At 38.6% G+C, this 12,822-nt stretch overlaps 1 protein-coding gene across 6 annotated transcripts in view; it reads left to right on the top strand.

Annotated features, from left to right (window-relative positions):
* The window catches only part of invs (inversin), a 60,715-nt gene that overhangs the window by 18,239 nt on the left and 29,654 nt on the right, over nucleotides 1-12,822 (top strand). For 3 of the 6 annotated variants that reach the window (XR_012391331.1, XM_005158039.6, XM_073924560.1), the window contains exons 4-5: nucleotides 4,429-4,595; nucleotides 8,585-8,758. Coding sequence is in view for 4 of the 6 variants with exons in the window: in XM_005158039.6 (XP_005158096.1) it covers nucleotides 4,429-4,595; nucleotides 8,585-8,758 (341 nt within the window). In the remaining 2 variants the exon portion in view is untranslated. 6 annotated transcript variants of the gene reach the window in all.

A 12,822-nucleotide genomic window follows, 5' to 3' on the forward strand; every position in this document is an offset into this window, starting at 1 on the left:
AAAGTGGAATTTTTTCTGTCACATTGTTTTTAGAAATCATAATAATGTGCAGATTTGATGCTCAAGGTATATTTTCATAATATTATCAAGGTTAAAAAGCACTGTTATGCTGTATATTTTACCAGAAAAATGTTTAAAAGAATTGCCTTTATTTAAATTATAAATGTTTCTGTCCGAAAGTCAATATTGCCAATTTTCATCGATCTAATGTATTGTAGCTGAATAAAAATAGCATTTTGTAATAAATATTAATAAAATATATTACATGCAAATATAAATATATTTGACATTTTTCAATTATATGCGTTTTATTCAACATAATTAACCATAGTATTAACTAACACTGATTAACAGTGAAGAGATTGTTATTATGATTTGTTAACGTTAGTGTTCATTGTTAGTTTAGTCATAGTTCAGCTTGGGTCCATGAAATAATATGAACATACAAAACTCTTACTGTATTAATAATTTAATAAAAAAGTAAAATAAATAAATGATTTAAATGTGCTCTAATAATTTTAGTAATTACAAAACTGACTATCCTACTACGTAAAATAATTAATAAAAATATGTACAATTAGTTAGATAACTACAATATGTTATTTAGTATAAATAAATTCCTTGTCATTTTGTCTGCCATGTTGTTTTGTTCAGCCCTGGGTGCATTTTACCCTAATGTTCAAACTACAACCATGTGAATAAATGACTCTAGTAGTAACAAGTTTAGAAGTTCATGGAAGAACTCTTTAAAATCCTAAGGGCGTGTTTCCACCAGCACTGTAAAATATGCTGGGTTCCACACAATTTCTTTACATTGAAGGAAATCAAAGATCGATTAAGTTTACCTAATCGTTTCTACAAATTTAAGTGGAGCATAAAATAATGAAGTGTCCCAAAAAAAAACCTTAAGAATTTGTGTTTTCTTGTTGGGTTACTCCCTTTAATAATCCGGAGTCGCCACAGCGGAATGAACAGCCAACTTATCCAGCATTTTTACGCAGCGGATGCCAACCAGAACCCATCTCTGGAAACATCCACACACAAATTCACACACACACTCATACACCACGGGCAATTTAGCCTACCCAATTCACCTGTACCGAATATCTTTGGACTGTGGGGGAAACCGGAGCACCCGGAGAAAACCCACGCTAACGCAGAGAGAACATGCAAACTCCACACAAAAATGCCAACTGAGCCGAGAATCGAACCAGCGACCCAGCGACCTTCTTGCTGTGAGGCGACAGCACTACCTACTGCGCCACTGCGTCGCCGGAATTTGAGTTGTCTTAACTCATTTTAAATAAGCAGCAAACGAACAGCAAAAGTAATTTTTTGAGTGAGGTATCAACTTGCGTTTTCAGTGATCCACTCACATGATCAATTGAGACTTATTGCTGTGTCCATATGGAATTAATATTAAAATGAAGATATCAAGATAATATTAAAGCTGCAAGCAGCGATGATAGGGACCTCGCACCCGGGCTCACCGCCGCCCGTTGGCCTCAGGATGACAAGAGAACAGTGAACAATATTAATTTAAGCCGATTTATATAAAGAACCTGAGAAAATCACACATTCATGCCAAACTTTCTCTTGTCAGCAGGTGGCGCTATGACTGTGACTCAAGATTTGCATGTAGATGCCTTCAGTAGAGGAATCTTATTAACCATGTTAATTTTCCGGCTAGTCAGACTTTGTGTGGCTGAGTTATAAGCCAAACTATCTTCTGCCAGCAGGTGGCGCTATGACTGTGACTCAATATTGCAATGTAGATGTCTTCAGGAGAGGAATTTAATCAACCATGTGAAGTTTCAGGCAGATCAGAGATTGTGTGGCTGAGTTATAAGCCAAAATACCTTCTGCCAGCAGGTGGCGCTATGACAGGCTCAATATTATTATGTAGATGTGCTTAGGAGAGGACTTTCATCAACCATGTGAAGTTTCAGGCAGATCGGACATTGTGTGGCCGAGTTACAAGCCAAACTACCTTCTGCCAGCAGGTGGCGCTATGACAGACTCAATATTGTTATGTGGATGTGTTCAGGAGAGGAATATGATCAACCGTGTGAAGTTTCAGGCAGATCGGACATTGTGTGGTTGAGTTATAAGCCTTTCCTGTTCCATGGCGAAGCGTTGAGGTTTGTCATGCCGCCACGGACACGCCCCTCTGTGAAAACTCTAGATCTTCGCAATATATCATCGCTAGAGCTTTCAAATAACATCACTCAAATTTGGTGCTAATATAATAAAGTTTGCGGAAGGAGTATATTACATTGTAAAACATGTCATTTCCTGTGGCCAGCTGGTGGCGCTATAACTCTATCTGGATATCAGCATATAAACGTATTCAGGTCAGGACTGTTATCAAATGTGTGAATTTTGAGGCAGATCGGATAATGCTTGCCTGAGTTATAACGACTTCCTGTTTTGTTGCGAATCGTCAAAGTTTGCAAGGCCGCCACGGACACGCCCATCGATGAAAACTCTAAAGCTTCACAATTTAACATCACCAAGGCCTTTAGATGACAAAACCAAATTTTGGTGTTGATCAGATAAAATCCCTAGGAGGAGTTCGTTAAAATACAACGCCTGGAAATGGCAAAAATGCCACTTTTTCGCCGCAGGAAGTTAAAAATAACCAACTTCCTGTTGGGTTTGAGATATGGCTCCAAGAGACTTTTTCGTATGTTTTGGCATGTTTGAAGTGTGTGCCAATTTTCGTGCATGTGCGTGATTTGTATATCGGGGGCTCGTCCGATTAATTTTTGTAGGTGGCGCTGTAGAGTCATTTTGCCACGCCCACTTAAATATTGTTATGAAGATGTGTTCAGGAGAGGACTTTTATCAACCTTGTGAAGTTTCAGGCAGATCACACATTGTGTGGTTGAGTTATAAGGACTTCCTGTTCCATGGCGAAGCGTTGAGGTTTGTCATGCCGCCACGGACACGCCCCTCTGTGAAAACTCTAGATCTTCACAATATATCATCGCTAGAGCTTTCAGATAACACCACTCAAATTTGGTGCTGATACGATAAAATTTGTGGGAGGAGTTTGTGATACTGTAAAACATGTCATTTCCTGTGGCCAGCAGGTGGCGCTAAAACTGTATCTGGATATCGGCATGTAAACGTGTTCAGGTCAGGACTCTTATCAAACGTGTGAATTTTGAGGCAGATCGGATAATGCGTGTCTGAGTTATAACGACTTCCTCTTTTGTGGCGAATCGTCAAAGTTTACGAGGCCGCCACGGACACGCCCATCGACGAAAACTCTAAAGCTTCGCAATTTAACATCGCCAAGGCCTTTAGATGACAAAACCCAATTTTGGTGTCGATCGGATAAAATCCCTAGGAGGAGTTCGTTAAAATACAACGCCTGGAAATGGCAAAAACGCCACTTTTTCGCTGCAGGAAGTCAAAAATATCCGACTTCCTGTTGGGTTTAAGATATGGCTCCAAGAGACTTTTTCGTATGTTTTCGCATGTTTGAGGTGTGTGCCAATTTTCGTGCATGTGCGTGATTCGTGGATCGGGGGCTCGTCCGTTTAAATTTTCTAGGTGGCGCTGTCGAGTCATTTTGCCACACCTCTTTCCGAGACCCATAATAAACGTAAATTTTCGCCACTTCTGAGGCGTGTGCAAAGTTCCGTGAGTTTTCGGGCATGTTTAGCCCCTCAAAACCGCGATTCATTCCGCGGAAGAAGAAGAAGAAGAAGAATAATAAGAAACGGAGCAATTCCAATAGGGCCTTGCACCGTTCGGTGCTCGGTCCCTAATTAAAAAGTCCCTTAAAAAAAAACTAAAAGAGTTTAATATATATTTTTTGTACGGAAATTTATATGGTATTTAAGAAGTATTGGGTCAGGTAATTAAATCACTTGGTTAATTAAGCTACATTTCACACAAAGTAATTAGAAAATGTAATTAAATGGAGTTTTAATGATGTAATTAGTCATTTGTAATTAATTACTGTTTTGAAACAACTTACTCAATGCTAGTGGAGAGTTGACAGAGTTTCCAATGGTAGTTAAAATGCATTCAACACCATAAATGTTTATCCTATGAAAACAATTTAATCAAATTCATTTTGAAGTAAGTGAAGTAAACAACTACAAAACCTTTTAGATCTGTTTTTGTCTACACCTGTTTTCAGCATCGTCCACTTAAAATTGGATTGACGTAATTGTGTTTGTTGTATTAGTACCAAATGCAAGACTTTAATGCTTTATTTTAGCATTACAAAATAAAACAGTAATTACTAATTAAGTTAATAACTACACAATTTAACAAAGCAAAGATAGGAACTACACAAAAATCATTGGTTTATTGCAATTATTCAATATAGCACTCCCCCATATTCCCCTTATATGGGCTTCAATAACAAGTTGACTCTTTGATGAGTGTGTGTTTACTTTATGTCTACAGCAGAATCTGCTCTGCGGGACAGTGAGGATCAGTTCGGCCGGACTCCTCTGATGTATTGTGTTCTGGCTGACCGTTTGGACTGTGCAGAGGTGCTGCTTAAGGCCGGCGCCGCCATCAACAAAACTGACCACAGTCAGAGAACTGCCCTGCATCTCGCTGCACAGAAGGTAAATCATACACACAAAAAGTGCTCTATGTAAATTGTGGCGGCATTCCATAGCTTTCCATTGTTAAAATCAGACATGCCCAAAGTTGGCCCATAGTAACCTTTTATTTGGCCCTCCATCCCGTCTAATAAGAGAGGGAGACTTTTGGGGAGAGTTGGGGTTAATGGCTTTAATACACATTGTCATTTCAATTTAACATAACCTTCATTGGTTTGTTTTATTGTTAAGCTACAAAAAAGCAAATATGTTTCAATTAAATGTAAATGAATCCAATTTTTTAATGTTCATACTGTTGCGTCAACATATACACCACAATTCAGAGGTCCTCAGTGAGCAAATTAAGGCAAAGACAGCTTGAATAGTGTATTCAGCATCAATCTCTTTTGTGTTATAAATGGAATTCTTGGTTATTTTTATTTTAATAGGGCCATTATAAATTGGAAAAAATATATAATGTCTTAGTTAATATGATTAAAGTAATGTTTTCTAATTATTTTGAAATAAATGAGGAAATTAACCATAGCAACTTTGTACTAAAGTTGGATATACAGTTGAAATTAGAATTATTAGCCCCCTGAATTATTAGCACCCCTGTTTATTTTTTCCCCCAATTTCTGTTTAACGGAGAGAATATTTTTTTCAACACATGATGACAGTAAATAATATTTTACTCAATATTTTTCAAGACACTTCTATACAGCTTAAAGTGACATTTAAACACTTAATTAGGTTAACTAGGCAGGTTAGGGTAATTAGGCAAGTTATTGAATAACGATGGTTTGTTCTGTAGACAGTTGGAAAAAATTAGCTTAAAGGGGCTAATTTTGTCCTTAAATGGTGTTTAAAAAATTAAAAAACTGCTTTGTTCTAGCCAAAATAAAACAAAAGACTTTCTCCAGAAGAAAAAACATGATCAGACATACAAATTTTCTTGCTCTGTTAAACATTCATTCATTCATTCATTTTCTTGTCGGCTTAGTGCCTTTATTAATCTGGGGTCGCCACAGCGGAATAAACCGCCAACTTATTCACCAAGTTTTTACGCAGCGGATGCCCTTCCAGCCGCAACCCATTTCTGGGAAACTCTGTTAAACATCATTTGGGAAATATTTAAATAAGAAAAAAAAACAAGGGTGGGGGAGGGGCTAATAATTCTGACTTCAACTGTACATATATACCTTTGGCCCACGGACTTCAATCAAGTTTAGTTTATGGCCCTTCATAAGAAAAAGTTTGGGCACCCCTTGTTTAGATACTTGTTAACAATCTCTAATTTTACTGCTACTACCAAAATTCTACTTGCAATATCTGTCATACACATGTCATTATACAAGTTTGTGTCCTGATGTCACAAGCACACACACAAATGCCCACTCAGACTTGTACAGGTACGCTCAAACAAATATTTATTGCTACTTGTGCAAAATATTGTTTAAATGATCTGAATCAACATAATCCTTGAGATATTTTCATTGACAACGCAGTCGTTTTGTGTTCAATCCATTTAAATTTGTAAAAACAACTAAATTAAATTAATCAATTTGAGTTGGGACAACATGAAGGTATTTTTTGTAACCCTGCATTTTTTTCAATGTATTTTGGAGGTCTGTAGGGACTTCCCATAGACATAATGATTCAATTCCATCCTTTTTCAAACCTACCTCTAACCCCAACCCTCACGGGGGTAAAACAGCCCTGCATTGTGTTTTATGAGCCTTTTTCCAAAAAAATGTGCCCATAAGGTTAAAAATTGACTGGTATTGCTATACTTGTGGGGACATGTGGTCTCCACAATGTAAACAATACAAGGCACACACAACCACAAATGCACATAGACACAACATTCAAACAGGACGGATGTTGTTAGTGTTTACTGCCCTCTAGTGTTGATGATGTTGATGCATTTCTCCCTGAGATTTAAATATGAGAGCGCTTGTATGTTTGTTAAGTTATTTTGACTTAATATACGAGATGGTCTGAATGTCACCAGATGAGAGGATTGGAGAGCGCAGTGGAGAGGAGTGTGAGGAGAGGGAGACAGGGAGAGACGGGATTGATGGGTAACACTCTGACATCTAGATCAATAAGAGCTGTAGCTCAGGGATTAACACTCTAATTGGGCTGGGAATAGAGACTGAGAGGCCTGACACACACACACACGCACACACGAGGGCTCTCCCTGGAATGTTTTACACCGGAGTTAAGGAGGCCTGGGAGGATACTTGATGAGCCGGGAGGGCCGTTCGCTCTCAGACACATTCAGGCCCTTTAGATGGATAAACAGCTGCCTCTTCCTCAAACCGCGGGGCCAGAATAAATCTCTCTGGGTGATACCGAGCACTGTTTTCATGATTTTATTCCATTGTTTTAGTGGCTTTAGGGGGTGCTTTATCGTTTTAGTAAAAATGTACATCAGATATGAGCGGATAAAATAGTTTAATTTGAGATGCGATGGAACTAAAGAGCTTTTTCTTCCGTTTGGTGGCATGAATGGATTTTTTGAAAAGGAAAAAAAATGTAGGTTAAGGGTAATAAATGTATTTGATGGATACAGGTTTTTAGCAATCATTACCACATTATCTGTCAAGAAAAATGTAGTTTATAATTTAATTTAATAATTTATTCTGGTGACTTTAAAGATGAATTTCCAGTTTTTTTGCCACATGATCCTTCAAAAATCACTCTAATATTAAATAATAATAATAATTATTATTATTATTATTATTATTTATATATATATATATATATATATATATATATATATATATATATATATATATATATATATATATATATATAATTATTATTATTAATTGTAATAGTAATAAAATCAATAATGACTGCAGTAATAATTTCATTTGAAACTTCATAAAATAACAAAGCAGTTATTTAACATTTTAATAAATATTTAACAATTTTTCACATTTAATAAATCCCTCCTTAATACACAGAATAATAATGATTTAAAAAAAAATGAAAAACCTGTCCCCACTTTTGGCCATTAGTGTATATAAAAATAAAAAAACAAATCAATGTTTAAAGCATAAAGTTTCAAATTTTTAAAATGGAAATCTCAAAACATGAAGTAAATCTAAATGAACTAAAATCATGTTTCTAGAAGATTGTCTTGTCTTGGGACATTCACAAAAACAAAACTAAAGTGTTACTGGTTTAAATCAGTCAAATTAACTTCACAGGTCTATTAATAACTTTATATTAACCACTCTGACTGAATTTATATACATTATAAAATAATTTGAAAACATTTGTGTATGAACTAGATTTTCACTAACCTGTGTCCACTCAATCTATTAACAGACAAACTTTTTGCGCAATTAAAGTCATTAGTTCTAGATGTGTACAATTGAAGTCAGAATTATTAGCCCCCCTTTGATATTTTCTTTTTCTTTTATAAATATTTCCTAAAAGATGTTTAACAGAGAAAGGAATTTTTCACAGTATGTCTAATAATATTTTTTCTTCTGGAGAAAGTCTTATTTGTTTTCTTTTGGCTAGAATAAAAGCAGTTTTTAATTTTTTAAAAACTAATTTAAGGTAAACATTATTAGCCCCTTTAAGCTATACATTTTTTTTCTACCGAACCAAGCCATTGTTATTTAATAACTTGCCTAGTTACCCTAATCTGCCTACCCTAATTAACCTAGTTAAGCCTTTAAATGTCACTTTGAGCTGTATAGAAGTGTTTTGAAAAATATCTAGTCAAATATTTTTTACTGTCATCATGGCAAAGATAAAATAAATCAGTTATTAGAAATGAGATATTAAAACTCTTATGTTTAGAAATGTGTTGAAATAACCTTCTCTTAGTTAAACAGAAATTGGGGGAAAAATAAGCAGGGGGGCTTCAACTGTGTATATACTATATATATATATATATATATATATATATATATATATATATATATATATATATATATATATATATATATATATATTTTTTTTTTTTTTTTTTTTTTTTACTTTTTCAGGGCAACGTGCGTTTCATGAAACTCCTACTGTCACGTCATGCTGATTGGCGATTGAAAGATCTGGAGGAAATGACTCCATTACACCTGGCATCCCGTCATTCCAGCTCTAAACCTTTGTCTCTGCTCCTCAAACACATGGCGCCCGGTGAAGTGGACACACAGGACAGGAATAAGGTACCAAACACAAATACACACAAAAACACTGCACATACTTACATACAGATGACATGTGTGTGGATCGGGGTGAACGTGAGGTTAGGTGGTGTGTATGTCTGTTTGCATGTGTGTTTGTGGTTGTATATATGTCGTAAAGCAGCAGGGGGGCTCTGCACCCTCTGATGTTTCTCTGGAGGATATGAGCTCTATTTAAATTGTCTAATAAAAGATATTTTCTCAGAGCTGCTGCGAGAGCTTGCCAGGCGCCTATGAGGCTCAGGGTCCCATCGCAATGTTAACCTTATGTGTGTGTGTGTGTGTGTGTGTGTGTGTGTGTGTGTGTGTGTATATGAGGTGACTTACACACTTGCTGCATAGATAGAACATAAAATAAAACCATTTCACAACAAATGTCACTTTTCAACCTCAAAGTATAAATCAGAGGAAAATTACAGTTATGAGAACTCAGAAATAAATTTGCGATTACAAGAGACTGTCAAATTCACAAGACATAGTTTCTTGTAATAGTCACAATTATGTGAAATAAATTCCCAATTTCAGAAAACAAACTCACATTCACAAGAAGTAATTGCAATTATGAGTAGCAAGAAAAGCTATAAGAAATAATCACAGTTAACCGTTATATTGGTAAGAATCTGTTGCAAATATGAGCACTAAATATGCAGTTAAGAATAAATTAAATTTACATTTTTAAGTCATAGTTATAAGCAATACATTTGCAATCACAGGAATAATACTTGGAATAATTGACGAAGTAGTTGCAATCATGAGAAATATTTCAAATTACTATAAATATTAAGTTACATTTAATATTTAAATATTAAGTTACGCCATTTTCCTACCCTTAGATAAACTGACTTATGACGGATGATGGGCACGAAACTCGCGGTAGTGCATGCCATCACTGTGGTGGCATGTCTGTAGTGCAGTTAAGATCGCGGCTCGCTCTTGCAAAAGGGCCACCCACCCCAGTTTCCCCCGCTCGCTGTGTGCACTTGGGCAGATCTGAGGGTTACAGTGAGAGTAAATCCGCCGCCCTTGGGCTTGAGGACCTCTTGTTCCTGCACGTGCTCCATCCAAGCTTCGAGTGAGAGAAGCGCTCCGTCCTCGGATGGACGCCCACTCACTTGATGACACAGAGCCTCAGATGTCCATCGCTGCATCATCGGATGGGCTGTTATTGTCTGATGAGGATTCAAACCCGCTCCATCCCTTTGGGGTAGCGAGCGGTGTTGGATCTGGAAGCAGACACAATAACCGTGCTTTCCCAGGCTGCTTTGGCCATGGGCCTGGAGATGGTTTATCCCCCAGCCCGGGGTCGGACTGACTAGATAGGTTTATGTGGAGGATATGCGGAGGAAGGCTTAGACCTTCTAAGCCTCCTGTCCCTTTCTTCCTGGTAGTGCAAAGTAGGGTCACGCAATCTTGGAGGGCACCTTTCTCTGCCCGATCTAAGTACAACTCCGCCCACACCGCCCTTGATAGCCGAGCAGCCAGGGGCTACAAGTTGATTCCCCAGATTGAGAGTGCAATTGCTGGCTCGCATATTGCCTTTTCCTGGTGGAGTCAGCCTTGTCTCCCGTCCAAGGCGTGTGGGTTATCTGCCTCCATCCAAGCCAGAGCCCACATGGCCGCAGGCCAGGCTGCGTCCACCCTGCACGCTATGGCCACCTACCTTCTCTACCCAGCGCAGGTGCTGGCCCAGCCACACAAGGGTGGTTACGACCCAGGCTTGTTACACAAGCCCCGCACCACAACCGGTCTATGGATCACGAGTCCGCTGCGTGTGCCCTGTAAATGATGATGGCCACACTAGTGGTCGAGGAATGCCACCTCGGGCTAAACCTGTAGAAAATATATGCGCAAAGCTGACAAAGTTGGCTTACTTAACTCGCCCATATCCCAGGCTGGCCTGTTTGGCGACACCGTCGGTGAATTCAGTCATCAGTGAATGCAAGGCTGATTCGCCACCCCCCCCCTGCCGAACCATCTACATCCACTACTTCTTGCAGAGAAGTCATCAGGGGATGTAAGGCCGTCCTGCCCCCCGCCGAACCATCTACAACTACTACTTTTTGCAGAGATTGCCCACCTGCGAGAGCTGCTTTGCCCCCTGCCTACGCCTCTAGCCAAGCGGCAGCGGCAAACACCTCGCAGGCAACCAGCAATCCCTGCTCCAGGGCGTTGCTAGGACCGGTAGATGGTCCACGAAGCGTCCCTGAGATGGGCCATCTGGAGAAGAGGGAATTTGCTTTTTCCCCGGTGGGGGGGCTGGGCTCTTCATCCAACGGTGCATAAAAAACACCATCAAACCCTCAAAGAAAAAGCATTTTTTTCCTTCCCCAGATGTGACAGCCTGCACACTGCCAGTCTGGGATGCTATGCCTTCCAGCTGGTAGGATCGATGCACTTTGCCAGTGGCGTGCGAGGTGGATGGTCTCCCTTCTCTCACACTTCTATTCCCTCCTTTAGATTCTGGGTGCGAGGTGAAAGTGAGTCCCAAGTTTACGGGTGTGTATTTCACCAGCCCCGTGTCCGCCCCTCCCGCCAAGATGGAGAGCGGGTTTTACAGCTTGTACTTCATTGTACCCAAGAAAGAGTGGTGGGCTAGATCTGCACGTTTTGAACCGCTGTCTTCACAAGCTGTCATTCAGAATACTTACGCAGAAGCGCATCCTTTGGTGCGTTCATCCTCGGGATTGGTCTGCAGCAATAGACCTGAAGGGCGCCCCTTCCTGGCACATCCCCCTTGAAGAAGCTTCTTCTCTGGGACTGGTACCGTTTCGCATGCAAATCTATGCCTCACGTACGCTCCATAGATGGAACTATGCATTTTATTGGCCCATCTGTATACTCTTTCAGATGACTGGATTCTGAGGAAATCCCCATAGTGGAAGTTTCCACATAGCATTTCCATTCCCCCCCACGGGGTTATTTTAGTAACCGGAGCGTTCTTATCAATGCAACTCTACACCTCTAGTTAGAAGCATAGTTCCTGGTTGTGTTCTATTTCCAGTTATCCACCCTATGCCCTATTCATTTAGAATTTTTTAACATTTAAACTTGGAATGATTAAAAAAACATTAAAGGCATCACTCTTAGGTGTATTTGCTTTCCAAGTATTTTTACAGTTCAGTTTTAGCTATCATTATATTATCAATTGCGTTCCCTTCGTAGTGCACTTTGAAAAAATTTATGCCATTTTTAATGCAACCTGGCTCATGACGAAAGCTATCATTTAAAAGCGGAAGTTACGTTACGTCTCCAAATCTTGTAAAAACAAAAATATAAAGCACACCTTAATGCTTTTCATTTATAATAGGTTATTTATTAAGAACTTTATCTGTATATGACATGGGTCTGTTGGTTAGAAGATCGTGTTGGCTTAGTGATTTTTTATGAAATATTCTCAATAATATTTGTAAAGGAAACATATACAGGTCCTATGTGTGTCATTTACCTATATTTCAATTAATATGGAAAACGAGGGCAAGTTTTTGCAAAATTTTTAATGAATTTAAAAAAAAATTATATCTTGCACAAACAATTATTGGGGTTCTTCTTTAAAGAAGTACTTACTTCACGCCGTTTAGAGTTTCAGTATAGACGTTTTACGTTTTAACTAACGTGGTTCTAAACATGGATCTGCAACAAATCAACTACGATTTTGGGAAACACTGCTTTTCCCAAGCGATACATCGTACTATGATAGTTCAGCCAATGAGTTATGTTGTTGTTTGGAAAATGCACCCCAGATTTGATGAAATGGCTAAAAGTTCCATAACGGTTAGCACTGATGTTGTAATTTACTGTAATATTTGTATTACTACTCGATGGGCTATAAACCTGGTAATGATAACAGCAGTAGTACTCCTAGGATCATTAGTAAACACAGGATTTTTTAAAGCAGATAAGAAAAAATGTGCCGGTCACCAATGAGCAAACCAAGAGGTTGTAGAGATACGTATGTGGCCCTGTATTTTCCTGGGAAACACTGCTATCAACTGCTCCAGATTACCAGACCACATGCAGCTTTATTCACTTTGGCTCCAATTACTGTA

Source organism: Danio rerio, chromosome 16 (assembly GCF_049306965.1).
Source record: "Danio rerio strain Tuebingen ecotype United States chromosome 16, GRCz12tu, whole genome shotgun sequence".
NCBI classification, from domain to species: Eukaryota; Metazoa; Chordata; class Actinopteri; order Cypriniformes; family Danionidae; genus Danio; species Danio rerio.